At 38.1% G+C, this 14,840-nt stretch overlaps 2 protein-coding genes and 1 non-coding gene across 4 annotated transcripts; 1 reads left to right on the top strand and 2 right to left on the bottom strand.

Moving 5' to 3' along the window:
• TRNAI-UAU lies at positions 4,892-4,965 on the top strand. The gene has a single exon. It is a non-coding gene; the product is annotated as a tRNA-Ile (tRNA).
• On the bottom strand, positions 8,051-8,744 carry LOC109833983 (RING-H2 finger protein ATL56-like). Its single transcript, XM_020401870.1, has one exon. The coding sequence runs from the start codon at positions 8,589-8,591 to the stop codon at positions 8,100-8,102; it is 492 nt and encodes a 163-aa protein (XP_020257459.1). The 5' UTR covers positions 8,592-8,744; the 3' UTR covers positions 8,051-8,099.
• Positions 10,851-14,470, bottom strand: LOC109849559 (homeobox-leucine zipper protein HOX16-like). 2 transcript variants are annotated; one of them, XR_002249166.1, is made up of 5 exons: positions 13,970-14,470; positions 13,118-13,257; positions 12,572-12,811; positions 11,007-11,374; positions 10,851-10,932 (listed from the first exon to the last, which is right to left on the bottom strand). XR_002249166.1 is itself a non-coding variant. In XM_020419404.1 (4 exons), exons 1-4 carry the CDS (start codon positions 14,070-14,072, stop codon positions 11,102-11,104), a joined length of 756 nt encoding a protein of 251 aa, XP_020274993.1. In that variant the 5' UTR covers positions 14,073-14,470; the 3' UTR covers positions 10,851-11,101. The 2 variants fall into 2 exon arrangements, 1 of the variants encoding a protein (XP_020274993.1); XM_020419404.1 differs by having other exon boundaries at positions 10,851-11,374.

Raw genomic sequence — 14,840 nt, 5'->3', positions numbered from 1 at the left:
AATCCCTCCTCTCTCCCTCCTCCTTCCCCCACCATTTTTGCCCTAGCCCCCTCCGTCCCTTCTGCAACCCTCGTGGCGGCCGAAGCTCCTCTCCGGTCTCACGCCTCGACCCCTCGCCTCCGCTCGCCGAGATCCTCCGTGTCCACCGCCGATCCCAGCGCAGCCTCCGCTCGACCCCTCGCCTTTGTTCCCAACCTAATCTCTCCTCCCCCAGACGCCACATCAAACCCCCCTCTCCATCCCTCAGGTCCATCATCCCCCACCATCTATAGTGCTGTCGTTCTTGGAAATTATTGTACTTTATGTCTTTTCATACAACTTGTGCATGTGTGTTAAATATTTCATTCATCTTTTTCTGCAGGGAAATTTATCGTGGTTGTTAAAGTTATACGCGTTGCTTATTAAGGTTACGTGTTGGTTGTTAAGGTTATACGCGTTGCTTGTTAAGGTTACGTGTTGGTTGTTAAGGTTATACGCGTTGCTTGTTAAGGTTACGTGTTGGTTGTTAAGGTTATACGCGTTGCTTGTTAAGGTTATATGCGTTGGTTGTTAAGGTTTCGGGTTGCTTGTTAAGGTTACGGGCTGCTTGTTAAAGTTACGCGTTGGTTGTTAAGATTAACCGTAACCTTAACAAGTAATCCGTAACCTTAACAACCAACGTGTAACCTTAGCAAGCAACCCGAAACCTTAACAACCAACGCGTATAGCTTTAACAACCAACACGTGATCTTAACAACCAACGTGTAACCTTAACAAGCAACCTGTAACCTTAACAACCAACACGTAAATCGTTTGGCTTTTGAAAATTCGTAACATTAACAACCAACGCGTAACCTTAACAAGCAACCCGAAACATTAACAAGCAACCCGAAACCTTAACGAGCAACCCGAAACCTTAACAACCAACGCGTATAACTTTAACAACCAACACGTAACCTTAACAACCAACGTGTAACCTTAACAAGCAACCTGTAACTTTAACAACCAACACATAAATCGTTTGGCTTTTGAAAATTTCATTAAAATTAAAAGTGAAATATTATTACAAAATCTAGCTCACTCCCACTACCTAAAACAAATGTATGCATCATCGTCTTCTTCCTCTACCCTGTCAACGGTCTCAAAACCATGGCAGTCCACCTCCTCATGAGTGTTGAGTGGTAAAATGAAAGTAATCATACATTGCACAGTTTTATGTGGTGCTGTAAGCATGAATTTTCTGAAGAAAAGTATAGAATTGTTACTGCTTTTTATTTTATGAAGTTATGAATTATTATAGTAGAAGTACAAAAAATTAAAGCTTTTTTTTTTCTATTTCCTTCCTTTTTTTTATTTTTATGAAGGTTTTACGAGTTGCTTGTGAATGTTACGGGTTTGCTTGTTAAGGTTACACGTTGGTTGTGAATGTTACGCGTTGATTGTTAAGGTTACGGGTTGGTTGTTAAGGTTACGGGTTGGTTGTTAAGCTTAATCTTCACAATCAACGCGTAACCTTAACAAGCAAACCGTAACCTTAACAAGCAACACGTAACCTTAACAAGCAACCCGTAATCTTAACAACCCGTAACCTTAACAACCGTAACCTTATCTGCAAATAGAAAAGATAACTATCATTGGGTACATGTATATTAAACGTGAAGAAAGAAAATACCGTTGATGCAAGAGAGAAGAGGCATTCTTTTTCGAACAGGAAAACTTATTTTGAAGGGGGAAAATAAAAAAAGAAAAAGATCCCAAAAAGAAAACATGTGACAGGAAGAAACTCTGTTGCTAGTAAATCTAGATGCATTAGTTTCAGAAGCTACAAAGCAACATCAAGTTCGCACGTGTCATTACGAGATCAATTCAATCATTAGCCATCTCTCTGCTCCTCTTCGCTAGGTTGCGCTCCAGCTTGTGTGCATTCTGGTGTCCTCCAAGAGCTTGGGTGCTGTAAAAAGTCTGTCTGCAATAGTTACACGAGAAAACTCGTGCGTGCTCGGGACGAGGCCCAGGCTGCAGGGACAGGTTAAGGTTGAGGTTCTGAGCTTCATGAAATATTCTCGGCGAGCAAAGGCCGAGGGGTCGAGCGAGGGGTCGAGCGGAGGCCGCGCTGGGATCGGCGGTGGACACGGAGGATCTCGGCGAGCGGAGGCGAGGGGTCGAGGCGTGAGACCGGAGAGGAGCTTCGGCCGCCACGAGGGTTGCAGAAGGGACGGAGGGGGTAGAGAGAGAGAATGTGTATTATAGTCTTTACCTGTGTAAAATTATTGGGCTTTGTGTTTTGGGGGCTCAGAGCACAGTTATTACGAATTTGGGGGTTTTTAGAGCGTTGAAAAAGTCTTGGGAGGGGGAAGCATATTTGTTACGAATTTGGGGGCTGGAAGCATTTTTCCCATATATCTATCTTGATAGCCTTTCGATATTAGTCTCTTAAATCATTAGAATAGTCTCACAAATTATTGAAATTGCTATTAAGTCCCCAAATTCTTATTAGTTGCCTTAAAATTAGCCCTTCAGATTGTTGAAATTGTTATTAGGTCTTCTAATCCTATAAGTTGTTCCAAAATAATCCCTCAATTAATCAAGAGCTATAACGGAAGTTACAAGAGTTGGGGGGTTCTGATAGCAAACTTTAATGTTTTGAGAGACTAATTGCAAAATATTAAGGAGTTAGAAGGGAATAATATCGAAAGAAAATCAATTTTTGGATATCCATTGTTAGATTCTAAAAGGTAGTTTAACAAGAGGGTTATAGTTGATTTAGTTTGCGTCATCTATAAACTTATGCATGATTGTTATTCTCTCTTCTTTTAATATGAAAACAGAAATAAATGTAGCTAAGGACCTTTTACAGGATTATTCTTTTCCCAAGATTGGCTAAAGAACCTGGGCTACCAGAGGTGAGAGAACGGTCGGCTGAGCCGGTTTTTATAATTTTTGACAAAGACGAACCAAAGGATCCTAAGATGGTATTTGGGTAGGATTGTTTTTTGAAGCTTATATGCTAGCTTTTAGTGGCTTTTGATTTTTATGATAAAAATATTATAAAAAATTATTTAGGTATTATAGTAATTTGTTTGGTTAAATCTAAGCTTATTTAGATGAGCTTATAAGTTAGTTTTTCAAAAGCTGATGTATACTAGCTTTTTAAAATATGGTTTATAAGCTAACTTATTGTGTATTTTACCAAATATGTAGAAATAAAAAAATCAGCTTAAAAGCTAGTTTAATCAAAAAATAAGCCGCCCTAAACACCCTCCAAATTCGAAACTGAAATTGCTCTCATTTAATTAAGAGAAAATGTTATTTTAACCCAAAGGAAAGGCACATGTTAAAAAAATAGTGAAATGTAGATCAAGAGACATATATACACAATGAAAATAAGTTGAAATATTGAATAACTCAGGAAATATAGAAAGAAAATTTGTGGACCAACCAACAGAAAGAAATAGTATGTTTTAGATAATTCAGAAAGTGGTCGGTTATGTTTGTTCGAAATGAGATTTTCTCAAGCTGAACCATCCAAAACATATTCTAGAATCAAATATAATCATGGAAATTCTGTCCGCTCACTCGATTTAATCAGTTTGAGCAATTAATGATCAACGGTACTGTTATAGTCGTTCTAGTTCTAAAAAGTAATCTCTAATCAATAGTAGACAAGTGTCCCGCATTATGCGTGATCGAGCCAACTTTTCACTTCAAGGTAACCAAAGACCCGGCTCGAACGACTGGACACGCCGACATCTCCTGAGGACGACTCAAAAGACGTTACATGTCAACCCCTTGCTGGGCCGACTTCTTGACCAACCTACTCGGCTGACCATTCGGCTGACATCTCGTGAGGGCGACTCAAAATGCGGTACTTCTCAACCTTCTACAGGACGAATAGAAAGGCAACAACTACCTCGAGGCTTGAGCCCCCTCCCGTGCATTAACATCTAATCACCTCCTAATAAATGTTATTAAATGCATTATGGACACCATCATTTCTCTACCCCCAATAGTCTTTATGACAAATCGGACCACGTCAGCACTGCATGCCCCCAATCACTTCACATTAAATGTAGAAATGACCTCTCCTTCACTCGTCGACCGATACATGTAAAGCAGATGCTGACTTGGCTGCCAACTCATACTCTGTCAAAATTACCATCCTACCCACTACTATAACTATAAATAAAGGTACTATTTTCAACAATAAGGTAAGATTTTCATCTCTAGCTACTGTGCTTAGGAGCTTCTACAGTTCATTTACTTCTTCACTCAAGCATATTACTGATTTGATTGTCGAAGGAACAACTAGGGAACCCAACCTCACCCACTTACGATTTGTTACTTGTTACCTCAGAACCGGACATTCAGAGGGTTAGAGGACCTCCGTCAGCTAAACAGCTTTTTCGATTGGCTGTTTGATATCAGCCATCAACACGTACTGGGTAAGTTTTTGGTCTACCTTTTATGATTATTATATGGGAAATATGATTCTAATGAGCCACCTTAGATTAAATCTAAGAATGCACTTCTCAATGTATGGATTGGGTTATTTTAATGGACGATCTGCTCCATTCATCATGATCTAAATATTTTAAAACATCCACAAATTAAAAATCATGATGTTTTAATATTTCTAACACGTATTTTTCATTGTTTCTTTGGTTGTGTTGTCATAAAACCCTTATTGTTATTATCACTTGATACATTAGTAAATACAACCCAATGTACCTAATTTTTTGTTCATATGTCATCTGAATCATATAGTTCAAAATCAATGGAGTGGAACAAGTAAATTGCTTGTCTATAATCTAATTTTAAAGGTGCATTCTTAGATTCAATCTAAAGTGGCTTATTAGAATCATATTTCCTTTATTATGTATATAATTAGCATTTCTCTACATACGGCATCAGGGGTCCCGTAGCTCAGTTGGTTAGAGCGTTGGTCTTATGAGCCGAAGGTCGCGGGTTCGAGCCCCGCCGGGACCATCTTCTACTATTTCCATAAAATATTTGTTAATATTTTTCCAATTTTTGATACAATAATTTTCTATTTAATATATTCATCCCACATTTCATATACAACTTTAATAAATGTCTAAGCCACAACGGTCATCGAATAATACGTTTTCTCTGTTCCGTTTATTTTCTTCATTATCCTCTAATTCAATTTTAGATCTCCTCTTTGCAACAATGACCTTTTTAATATTTTAAGGTAAAAAATAACAAATACGTTAATCCCGGATGGGGGTGGGCATGTGCCGATTAGAACCGCAGGCCGAATTGGCCCAGCCCACCTTGGTTCAAGAACCGGCCTGATCCATACACGAGACGTGGTTCGGATTGGGTTCCACCGTAAACCCATGGGCAAAGAATCGACCCAGATTGCCTTGGGGGATGGTTATATTTTTTTCAGCAGAAAGTTCCAATCCATCCTAATTATAGGTTTGAAATTAATTCAACCTAGCCCAATTTCATGATAGTTACCCTAACAATCAGCCCATCCCATTAAAAAATCCAACCCGTAGGCCATAATCCTTGGGACAGACTAGTACGTAGTAACTCATACTTTTCAATGTAAATTTTCTATTTTTCAATACTCTGATGTTCAACTAAAACTCTCCAATATGTAATTGATATGTTATTAGGTCACAACCTCATAAACAACTCACACGCTGTAAAAGAATAGACATATTTAAAATAGAATTTTACTAATATAGTTATTTGATAGGATATTAACCTTTTTTTTACAGCATACCATATAAAATGCAACTCAATTGAAAATTATAACGTTTAAGGGTTTGAGTTGTAATTTTAATAGTAGTAGAGATTTTCAGAACTCTATTCAATATTTTGATGAATATTTGTAGTCATTTTGGTTTATTTAAAATGTAAAAATTATTATGAGCCTTTTGTTCTGCTCGGAATCGAACACCAAAAATCATTGGATTCCATATTGGACCACCCTACACAATTCAGGTCTCGCCGTGGTGGTTACATGTTTCCAGCTTTAAACTATATAATATATATATATATATATATATATATATATATATATATATATATATATATATATATATATATATATATATATATATATATATATATAATACAATATCGCAAAAAATTGTATAACAGAAAATATGAAATAGAAAACAAAAGAATGCAAGCCGCCCAACAAAGTCTTCAACCAGGCCTGCCAAGGTCTGAACGCGGCTCAGACCCAAACTGACACGAGCTAGTGGCGACTAGGGTCCAAGCCAGCGTCGGTCAGGTGGCGGATGCCATGAAATTTAGGCGCGGGGCGGCGGAGAGGGGGGGGGGGGAGGATGGGGATGGTACCATAAAAGATTAAATCCATCCCCTTCGAATATAGAAAGATATTTGAGCCTCTTTTAAGAAATAGCGTTCATTGAGTTACCGATGTTGGTTCCATTAAATTTTCATATCTTAAAATTAGTCCGCCTCAAAATCACTATTCATGGTCTCCTCAATACTTTTGACTTCTATTTTTAGATTAGGCCCCCCCCCCCCCCCCCACACACACACACACGACCACACACCCAGTCGCGCCCATGCCCTTGCGTTAGCGCCAGCGGCCGACGTCATATGTCCGGGCGGCCAGCCTCACGCTCGACTTCGTAACAGCTCTCAGTCGCGACTTGGTGCCACGTCAAGACATATAAATATCTATTGGAGAAATTAAATTTTAAAAAAAAAAATTATGAGAATTGGAAGAGCAAATAATAGTCCACAACAATAGAATTTACTTGTAATCTCTTCAATTGCTACTTCTGCTCGTGATTGGAGTGATTAATTTCAAAATAAGTTACGAATTGAGGAACCTAATATGAACTTTTGAGGGTTTTATTTCAAAATAACCTTAGAATTGAGGCACCTAGTAGCAATTTCCATGATTTGAGGGATAAATTCAAAATATGAAAGATTTAAGTGACCAATATGGAAAAAATCCCAATATTGACCATATGATACTAGGGGTGCTAAACCGTATCCTATGAGGAAATATATGTAACCGTATCTGTTAGGATACAGATATGGTTACTCAAATCTATAACCGATAGAATATGGTTACTGATATGGTTTTGTAGTGAAATACCCATATCCGTATCTGAAATATCCGAATACATATTAATCATACTCTTATGATAGTTTCGATTCTTAGATTATGGATTTGTGGTTAATTTTGATGATCAAGATGTCTAATCTTAACTTTTCAGTTATAATGAACATATTAACGAACTATTTTGTATCGCATGAACTATGTTTTTCTCAATACTATCTAGTTTTCTCATATCCGTTTTGTATCCTTATGCATATCCGATTATATATTTGTAACCGTATCCGATTTTAGCGGATATGTTTATGAATTTTCCTTACCGAGGTCTATCCGTATCTGAGATGGGTAAGCAGATATGGATATGATAAGCATCACATCCGAGCCGTATCCGGACCGATGCACCCCTATATGAATGATACTCTTCTTCTCTTTTTTTTGGGGGGTAGGGGAAGGTGGAGTCGAGGTGGTTACTGGCTCCGCTTTTGGGCTCGGTCCACGCCCACTTCTAATCCAATGTTCCAAAATTAAGGAGGGGGCCTTCCTTATATAGACTCCAAATTCTACATGTAGGAGAGCATATCCAAATCTTAACCTAGGTGTTCCAAAATCGAAGATTAACATTTAGGAGAGCATATCCAATCATTTGGCCCACTGTTTTTTTATAATATATATATTCTTTTTCTATACCTACCGAAGCCTTCAATTTTTAACGAGTAGCCAACAAATTTCCAATCTGGTAAGAAAATCAATCTTTTGTTACAATCAAAATGCTATACAACATCAGTGAGATCATAAACATGAAATTCACTTGAATTTTTTTCTTTTTCTCCAAGCTACATGAAGGTGAAGAATCAAAACTACCATCTAGATTTTCCATCAAGATTGAGCACAATGTCAGTTACATTCGGGGTTTTGACCAATTTCAACCAAACTAACCCGAACCATACTAGATTCAGGCCCAAACATATAACTAAACCAAATAAACTCGGATCAATTGTATAAATTCCTTCAAACCGATTCAATCCCTTTACATCCTGAACTTAAATTAATGCTCACCTCTGCTACCCACAGCCTCCGATATATTTTCCAACTCAACTCCACCCTTACCAGCACAAATAATATCAACACTAGCTCTACAAGTGGGACAAACGGCAGCCCTCAAAAGCCAAGAATCAACACAATCAACATGGAAACTATGCTCGCATTGAGGCAGCATCCTACACTTGTCTCCATCCTCGAACACCTCCAAACAAACAGCACACTCCGACGCGCTCCTCCGTCTACCTCTCATCGCATAATAATAACAAGGCAACTTCTTCAAGTCGTCGTTAGATAACCCGCTTCCTTCGCTGCTGCTTCTCTCCCGTCGTCGTCCGTCGCCGTCGTCGCCGTTGAAGTTTCTCCCCTGCAGGCGGCGACCCAAGACGCAGACGTGGACGAAGGCTAGTACGCCTATGCCGATGAGTAGGAGGATGATCGATATGATTATTGCCATGACTAGAATTTGTACTGCGATCCCGACGAGTTTGGTCTTCATTGTGTGTGTGGTTCTTGGATTCGGATTTGGTTGGGATTAAGACTTTTTTTTGTTTGTGAAATGTTTGATGGGTGAGGTTGGATGGAGAAGGGAATGAGGAGTGGGTTGTGGGGGGTGTGGAGTGGTTGCCTAGTTGGTGTTGGATGAGGAGAATTTAAGTGAGGTAATTAAGGATGTGATATATCTCATTTTGTTGAATTCTCTTCAGAGTTATTTCATTTTCTTTTTTATTATTATTTTTGAACAAAGGGTGTGGCGTACACCTTAGCCTGAGGACATGTTTGGATGTTTTTTACACGAGTTTTGGAGTTACGGCATAAAAAAAAATGATAAAACTGGACGTCCGCGGTTATTACTTTACTATGTTTGGTTTGAACTCCACTGGATTTTTGAAAAGAATTTTCGTTTTCAAGTACGCAACCCAACAGCGAAAAAAAATAGAGAATTAATTGTGGGCTCCACAATTTGATGAGTTTCTGACTTTTTCCTTCAAATGCATACAACCAAACGGGCTCTAAGAGCAAGTCCCCCCAGTTGGGAGTCCTACTCAGCAAGCTCTCAAGAGCTCAAGTATTTTAGAATAAAAACTTAAAAAAATAAGCCTCGGGAGGCTATTTTTATTTTATGGACCTCCAACAGGCTCCTAGTTAAGAGCTCCAACAATATCATAAAAACCCCTCTTCTATTTTAATTTTTTACCCATTGTTTTCAATTATATTTAAACATCTTTTATTTTATTTCTAACCGTTGGATATGGCCTTCGAGGGAACGCACACAGAAATGGCAAAATATTAATAAAGCAGGTGTATTCATTCAAGGCCAAAATTAGCAACTGCTAGTACAAATCATAAAGCTACTACAAGATAATATTTGATAATTAGGAAGAACTAATGAGGATGTGATGCGAGTACAATAATTTGATAGGAAAATATAGAGTTTTTTTATGAGAGAGTTGTGTGGAATCAATTGAGAATTTATAGAATTTTTTACTGTTCATGTCAATTTTTTAAATCCCAACGGCTAATTTTTAAACAATCATTTCGAAACTGGGTTCTGTGTTCAAATATTGGGGTTTTTTTGTAAAAAACAAATTTTTTTAATAGTTGAGAGCTCCTAAGCGCTCCACAAATTTGTGAAGCGCTTGGGAGCTCCGTGGCACGAGCTCCAAGGCCCCTTCTTGGGAGCTTGCTGGATCCGTCTGCAACAGGCTCATACTGTCAGCTCAGCGTTGGGAGCTGGGGTGAAAGCCTGCTGCACTTGCTCTTATCCATCTCAAATTTCACAATGCATAAGAACCAATTAAAGAACTTGTAGTTGATCATAATTATCCATCGTATTAGAAGGACCCATTAGGTTTTATTAGAACACTTTTAAGACGATCAACAAGAGGACGGATGAACAGGATGCAGCTCATTCTACTTCTGAATGCAGCGTCAGGCTCCACATTATCCAAGTAACTCTTGAAGGGGGGAAAATGATTTTTGTCGGCAAGAAGACGCTTAATAAGAATTATCAAGGATCGCGAGACCTTGGGAGAGTGATGTGAGTCACATGTTCTGGTTTAATTTTGTTGGTCCTCACCACATTGTTGGATTGCGTTTGCCTCTCTTTAAAGGCACATGAATGCATTTGATGGTATAGGTTAGAATCGACCTCTTTTTGCTGCTTTTGGGAACAAAGGATAGAGTTTGGACCAAATGACACTTAATACTCTATTCTTTCCTCATATTTATATTTAAATATTCTAATTTGTAAAAATAGCGCTTTAATTATCTAAGTTATAACAGATAGCACTTTCATACCTTAAATTGTTAAAAAAATAACACTTAAATAACCTATCGTTTCACTACCTTTATACTTAAATACCCAAAGTTCAAAAAATTATAAAAGAATAGCATTTTAATACCTATTGTTAGTTGTCAGGATATGTTCTTAGGAACATTTCCATGACAACTACCAAAAAGTACTAATGTGTCAATTTTTAACAACTAAGTATTAAAATGCTTCTTTTTACAACTTAGGGTATCTAAATGTAAAGGTTGTGAAACAATAACATATTTAAGTGCCATTTACCCTAGAGTATGGATGTAAAATGAACAAATTTTGTTTGAACCACTAATGTTTAAGAGCTAAAGTTTAATTGAAAATTTTCAAAAGAACTATATATATATATATATATATATATATTTTTTTGAGAGAAGACGGTGGGTGTATTATCCTGCAAATAGTGGACCATGATGTCCCTACTACCAGTCACCGACCACAGAATCATACAGATCAGATATATTGAAATTGGTACCAAATAAGTTGTTTTGCTAGCATTTTACATGGATTCCTTGACCTCAAACATACCAGATATATTGAAATTGGTACCAAATAAGTTGTTTTGCTAGCATTTTACATGGATTCCTTGACCAAGCAAGAAATGTCTTATCTTTAATGAGGACGTGAATACTTATTCCATGCCACTTATATACCACATACCAGGTAATGCAGACATATGACACAAATTACCAACAGAACAGAGGAGATCGAGCAATGTTGCATCCATCATCACTTCCATCATCTTCCTCAGAGTGGACCCCGCCACCACCCACAGCCTCCACGATGCAGTGGCCGCTGAAGGTGTTGTGGAAGTAGGACTCTGACCCACTGCTGCTGTCGACGAGCTGCAGGCTGTCTCCATCCACCATGCCACCCATTCTGCTACCTGTGACAGACTCACCAGCAGGCTCGGCCACAGTGAGTTCCTTGGTCTGGAGCTTCTCAGCGAGGGTGGTAATCTATGAATTTTGATTACCAATACTTCTCAGATTATTATCACGAGGGATTTGGACCCTCTATGTTACTTAAAAGAAATGCAAAGATCACTAATAAACAATATCCATACAGATGTGTTAACAATAGGACACTTGGTTCCTCTCTACTACCAAATGCAATGGAGGGTGTACATTCCAATCAAAACCATCAACTAATACATAGACGACAGCAGACTCGTTGCAATTTAACACTTATCGTATACCCACTGATTCGCACCCATGTTCATTCTTCCGTCGTGTCGAATCATAATTGTCACGACAGAAGAATTGCAAGGATACTTTGTTGTTGTGGTTTCTTCATAAAATTCTCGTGTCATTGGACAACGTGAAGAAAGGCTAAGCTTGAGGCGGTAGCCTCCATCAACACTCTTTTTTAATCATAACCGTTACATGATATAGACACTTATGATTCATCCTTAATGTAAGTATATTATATTCCTTATGATCTTTCTCAAGATAGATCATAATTAACTATTAAATAATAATCTGTTGTGATTGGGAAGTGTCACTCGAGATTCTAGTAATAATGAAGAGAATCCAATTCCACAGTGAGTACAACCAAGATGAACCCATTCTATATTGTTAGAAACAAATCTCAAGGACCATGATATAATGGAAATTAATTATGCGTATAAATAATTTTTTTCAAATGCAGAAAAATCAGAATTGTATTTGTATCTTGGTCCTTCGAATCTAAAATCATTAGGTCATTGGTGTTAGTCTATGGTATCACTGTCGATCCTGTTTATTCATATGTACAACTATCATACCCTGTCACTTGCAAATTGCAAAAAGACCACATATATCAACTATTATACCCAGTCCAAAGTACAACTTTTATCGGGATATGTGCACATAGAAACAAGGTATTTCGAGTTATTCACAGAGAGGATAGTGGGGCAATTTGGGATTTTAAACCGTCCTCTTTATTATGGTTCACAACACTCCACTCTTATAGGGAGTATTGTGATGAATTAGAATTCCCATCCCAGTGCCCCAAGTGCCAAGTGTGTCAACCACGAATCACAATATTAAAGCTCATACATTAACTCAGCAGTCAGTGATAGTAGTCAAATAGTAATAAGAAGTGTTGTATGTATATACATACATCCTATGCACTCACTATTAAAACTTGTTGAATGTATGTATAATTGTATATACCTGAGAGCGAAGGCGAGCATTATCTGTAAGAAGAGATTCATGATCAGCCAAAAGGGAATCATAAGCCGCCTTCAGACGATCAAATCCTCTCTCTAGCTGCTTGTTCTTCCAACGAGCTCGCCGGTTCTGGAACCAGACGGCCACCTGCCGAGGCTGTAGCCCGAGCTTCTTTGCAAGCTCAGTCTTGCGCTCAGGCTCCAGCTTGGTCTCTGTCTCAAAGCTCATCTCCAGCAGCTGCACCTGTAACATGAACATGTTACACTTGATTACTCATTAATTAGAAATGACCGGGAAAATACATCACTAAGTCATCACATCTTTTATCATAATAAATTACAAAATACAAAAGTCGACACCGCCCATCATGAGAAAGGTTCCACTTATTCTAATTTAGTCATTGTAAGCTTGTGACAGATCCCAGATGAGATCTGTTGATTTATATTATTTTTTAAACTGTGCTTAAAACTAATTAATTATGTTCTTAAAAAGCTTATTAACTTCCCTAAATAAAAGATTAAACATTTTGAACAGTTCCTAACTAATTACCTGCTCGGTAGTGAGGCGACGCTTCTTCTCAGGGAGTTGGTCGTCGTAATACTCTTCCTCAAGAAGCTCTTCATGAGTAGTGAAGAAGGGTCGACGCTTGTTTGCGCTCGCTTCCTCCATGCCCGCCATCCAGCTCCCACCTTCATTTCTCTCCAATTAACAAGTATTAACATGAATAGATACACCAACAATTGAAAAAAAAGTTCATCTCAAACAACAACCAACCACAAAAAAATTGTAAGAATATCTATTTATTGATATTCAATTGAATACAGAGCATCAAAAACTAATGATATCCTCCAGTAAATTACAAAAACTTTTCTGTACTGTTAAAACTTTATAGAGATATTATTTTGTAGCCAACTTCTTAAAACCAAAATGGAAAACATATATTCCTAAGAAATCAAGCGTGTTCTGTCTCATAGTTGATCCCCATAATATGCTGGTTGGAAAAAAAAGTTCAAATTTAACAGTACTTTTCTGTTCCACTGAATGATTAAGTAGAAAACTCTATGACATGGGGCAAAAAGTGTTTGACTTTTTTTTTTTGATGCATCATTGATGACACAAAATCGAGACCCCAATACTTCCTCATAAAACCACAGCCCAAACAAAAGTCAACCAGCCAAAAATTGTAAAAAATATATAAATTTTTTTAAATATTCAACTGTATTCAGAGAATCTTAATCCAATAACAACAACTATCATGCTATCCATCAGTAACTAAAATTTTAAAAGTACCTTTCCTATTCTATTGAATTTCAGATTTAACACAAAATCATCTGCTACTGGATCCAAATTCAATATATCAGCATATCAGTAATAAAAAAAAATTCAAATTTTCTGCAATACCTTGAAAGATCGAGTTCCCAGATCGGCCGAGAAAGAGCATGTGCCCATGGCGAGAAGAAGAAGAAGAGGAAGAGGAATTGAAGATCAGACGGCCAGAATCCATGACTTATTACGCCTCGGATCCAACCAAATTCGATTCTTTTCCCGACGGCTATACAAGAAAATCAGCAGAACGAACTTTATACGAACGAAGGGAGACAAAGCTAGGGTTTTTCTTAGAAGAAGACGATGAACTTATGGCGGAAGAAGCTGGTACTCCACAGAAGACGAGTCGAGATTTTCATCGGGAACAGAGAAAACCCCACCATGACCAACGTCAAAACTAGGGTTTCAGAATGACGGAGGGTTTCTATAAGCGGAAAATTTGGCCGGCATCTTGAGATTCCGCAAGATTCCGGCGGCCGGAGTGGTGGCTGGAGAGATATTACTGTTATTTTTGGGTTTTTTTCCCCCCCTCCCCTTTGTCCTTTTTGTTAATTTTCTCTTGGATGGCTTCTGAGCTAAACGTGATCGTGGGGGAGAGGGCGGTTTTTATGGTGGACTTATGGCCGTTTTGCCCTTGGGCAAGTTGGTTGGGAGACCGAAAACTTCGGTTTCAATCCCTAACTTATGAATTAATTTGCACGGAACCCTCACCTAAAAAACTTATCTCCCTTGAGCTCTAAAAAAGAAATTTAAAGAGACTCTTCACTTCATTCTGTCACTTAGGGCTTGTTTTTTTTTGAACTGATCACTTAGGGCTTGTTTGGATTGAGGGGAATGAGGGTGAAGGGAAGTTAGGGTAACCATTCACCTCCATTCATCTTGTTTGGGAACACTTAGGAGGTGAAGTTAATTCACCTCCATTCACCTTGGTTCACCCCCTAATAGT

This window comes from Asparagus officinalis, chromosome 1, assembly GCF_001876935.1.
Source record: "Asparagus officinalis chromosome 1, Aspof.V1, whole genome shotgun sequence".
Classification (NCBI taxonomy): Eukaryota; Viridiplantae; Streptophyta; class Magnoliopsida; order Asparagales; family Asparagaceae; genus Asparagus; species Asparagus officinalis.
Note: the sequence above shows the minus strand (reverse complement) of the source record. Positions and strands in the feature narration are given on the sequence as shown.

Bases quoted from the DNA above. Each gene is read 5' to 3' on its own strand.
- LOC109833983 (XM_020401870.1), bottom strand. From the start codon at position 8,591: ATGAAGACCAAACTCGTCGGGATCGCAGTACAAATTCTAGTCATGGCA.
- LOC109849559 (XM_020419404.1), bottom strand. From the start codon at position 14,072: ATGGATTCTGGCCGTCTGATCTTCAATTCCTCTTCCTCTTCTTCTTCT. The intron at 13,258-13,969 runs GTATTGCAGAAA...AGAGAAATGAAG, and splicing joins TGGGAACTCGATCTTTCAAG to GTGGGAGCTGGATGGCGGGC. The intron at 11,375-12,571 runs GTATATACAATT...CAAAATTCATAG, and splicing joins ATGCTCGCCTTCGCTCTCAG to ATTACCACCCTCGCTGAGAA.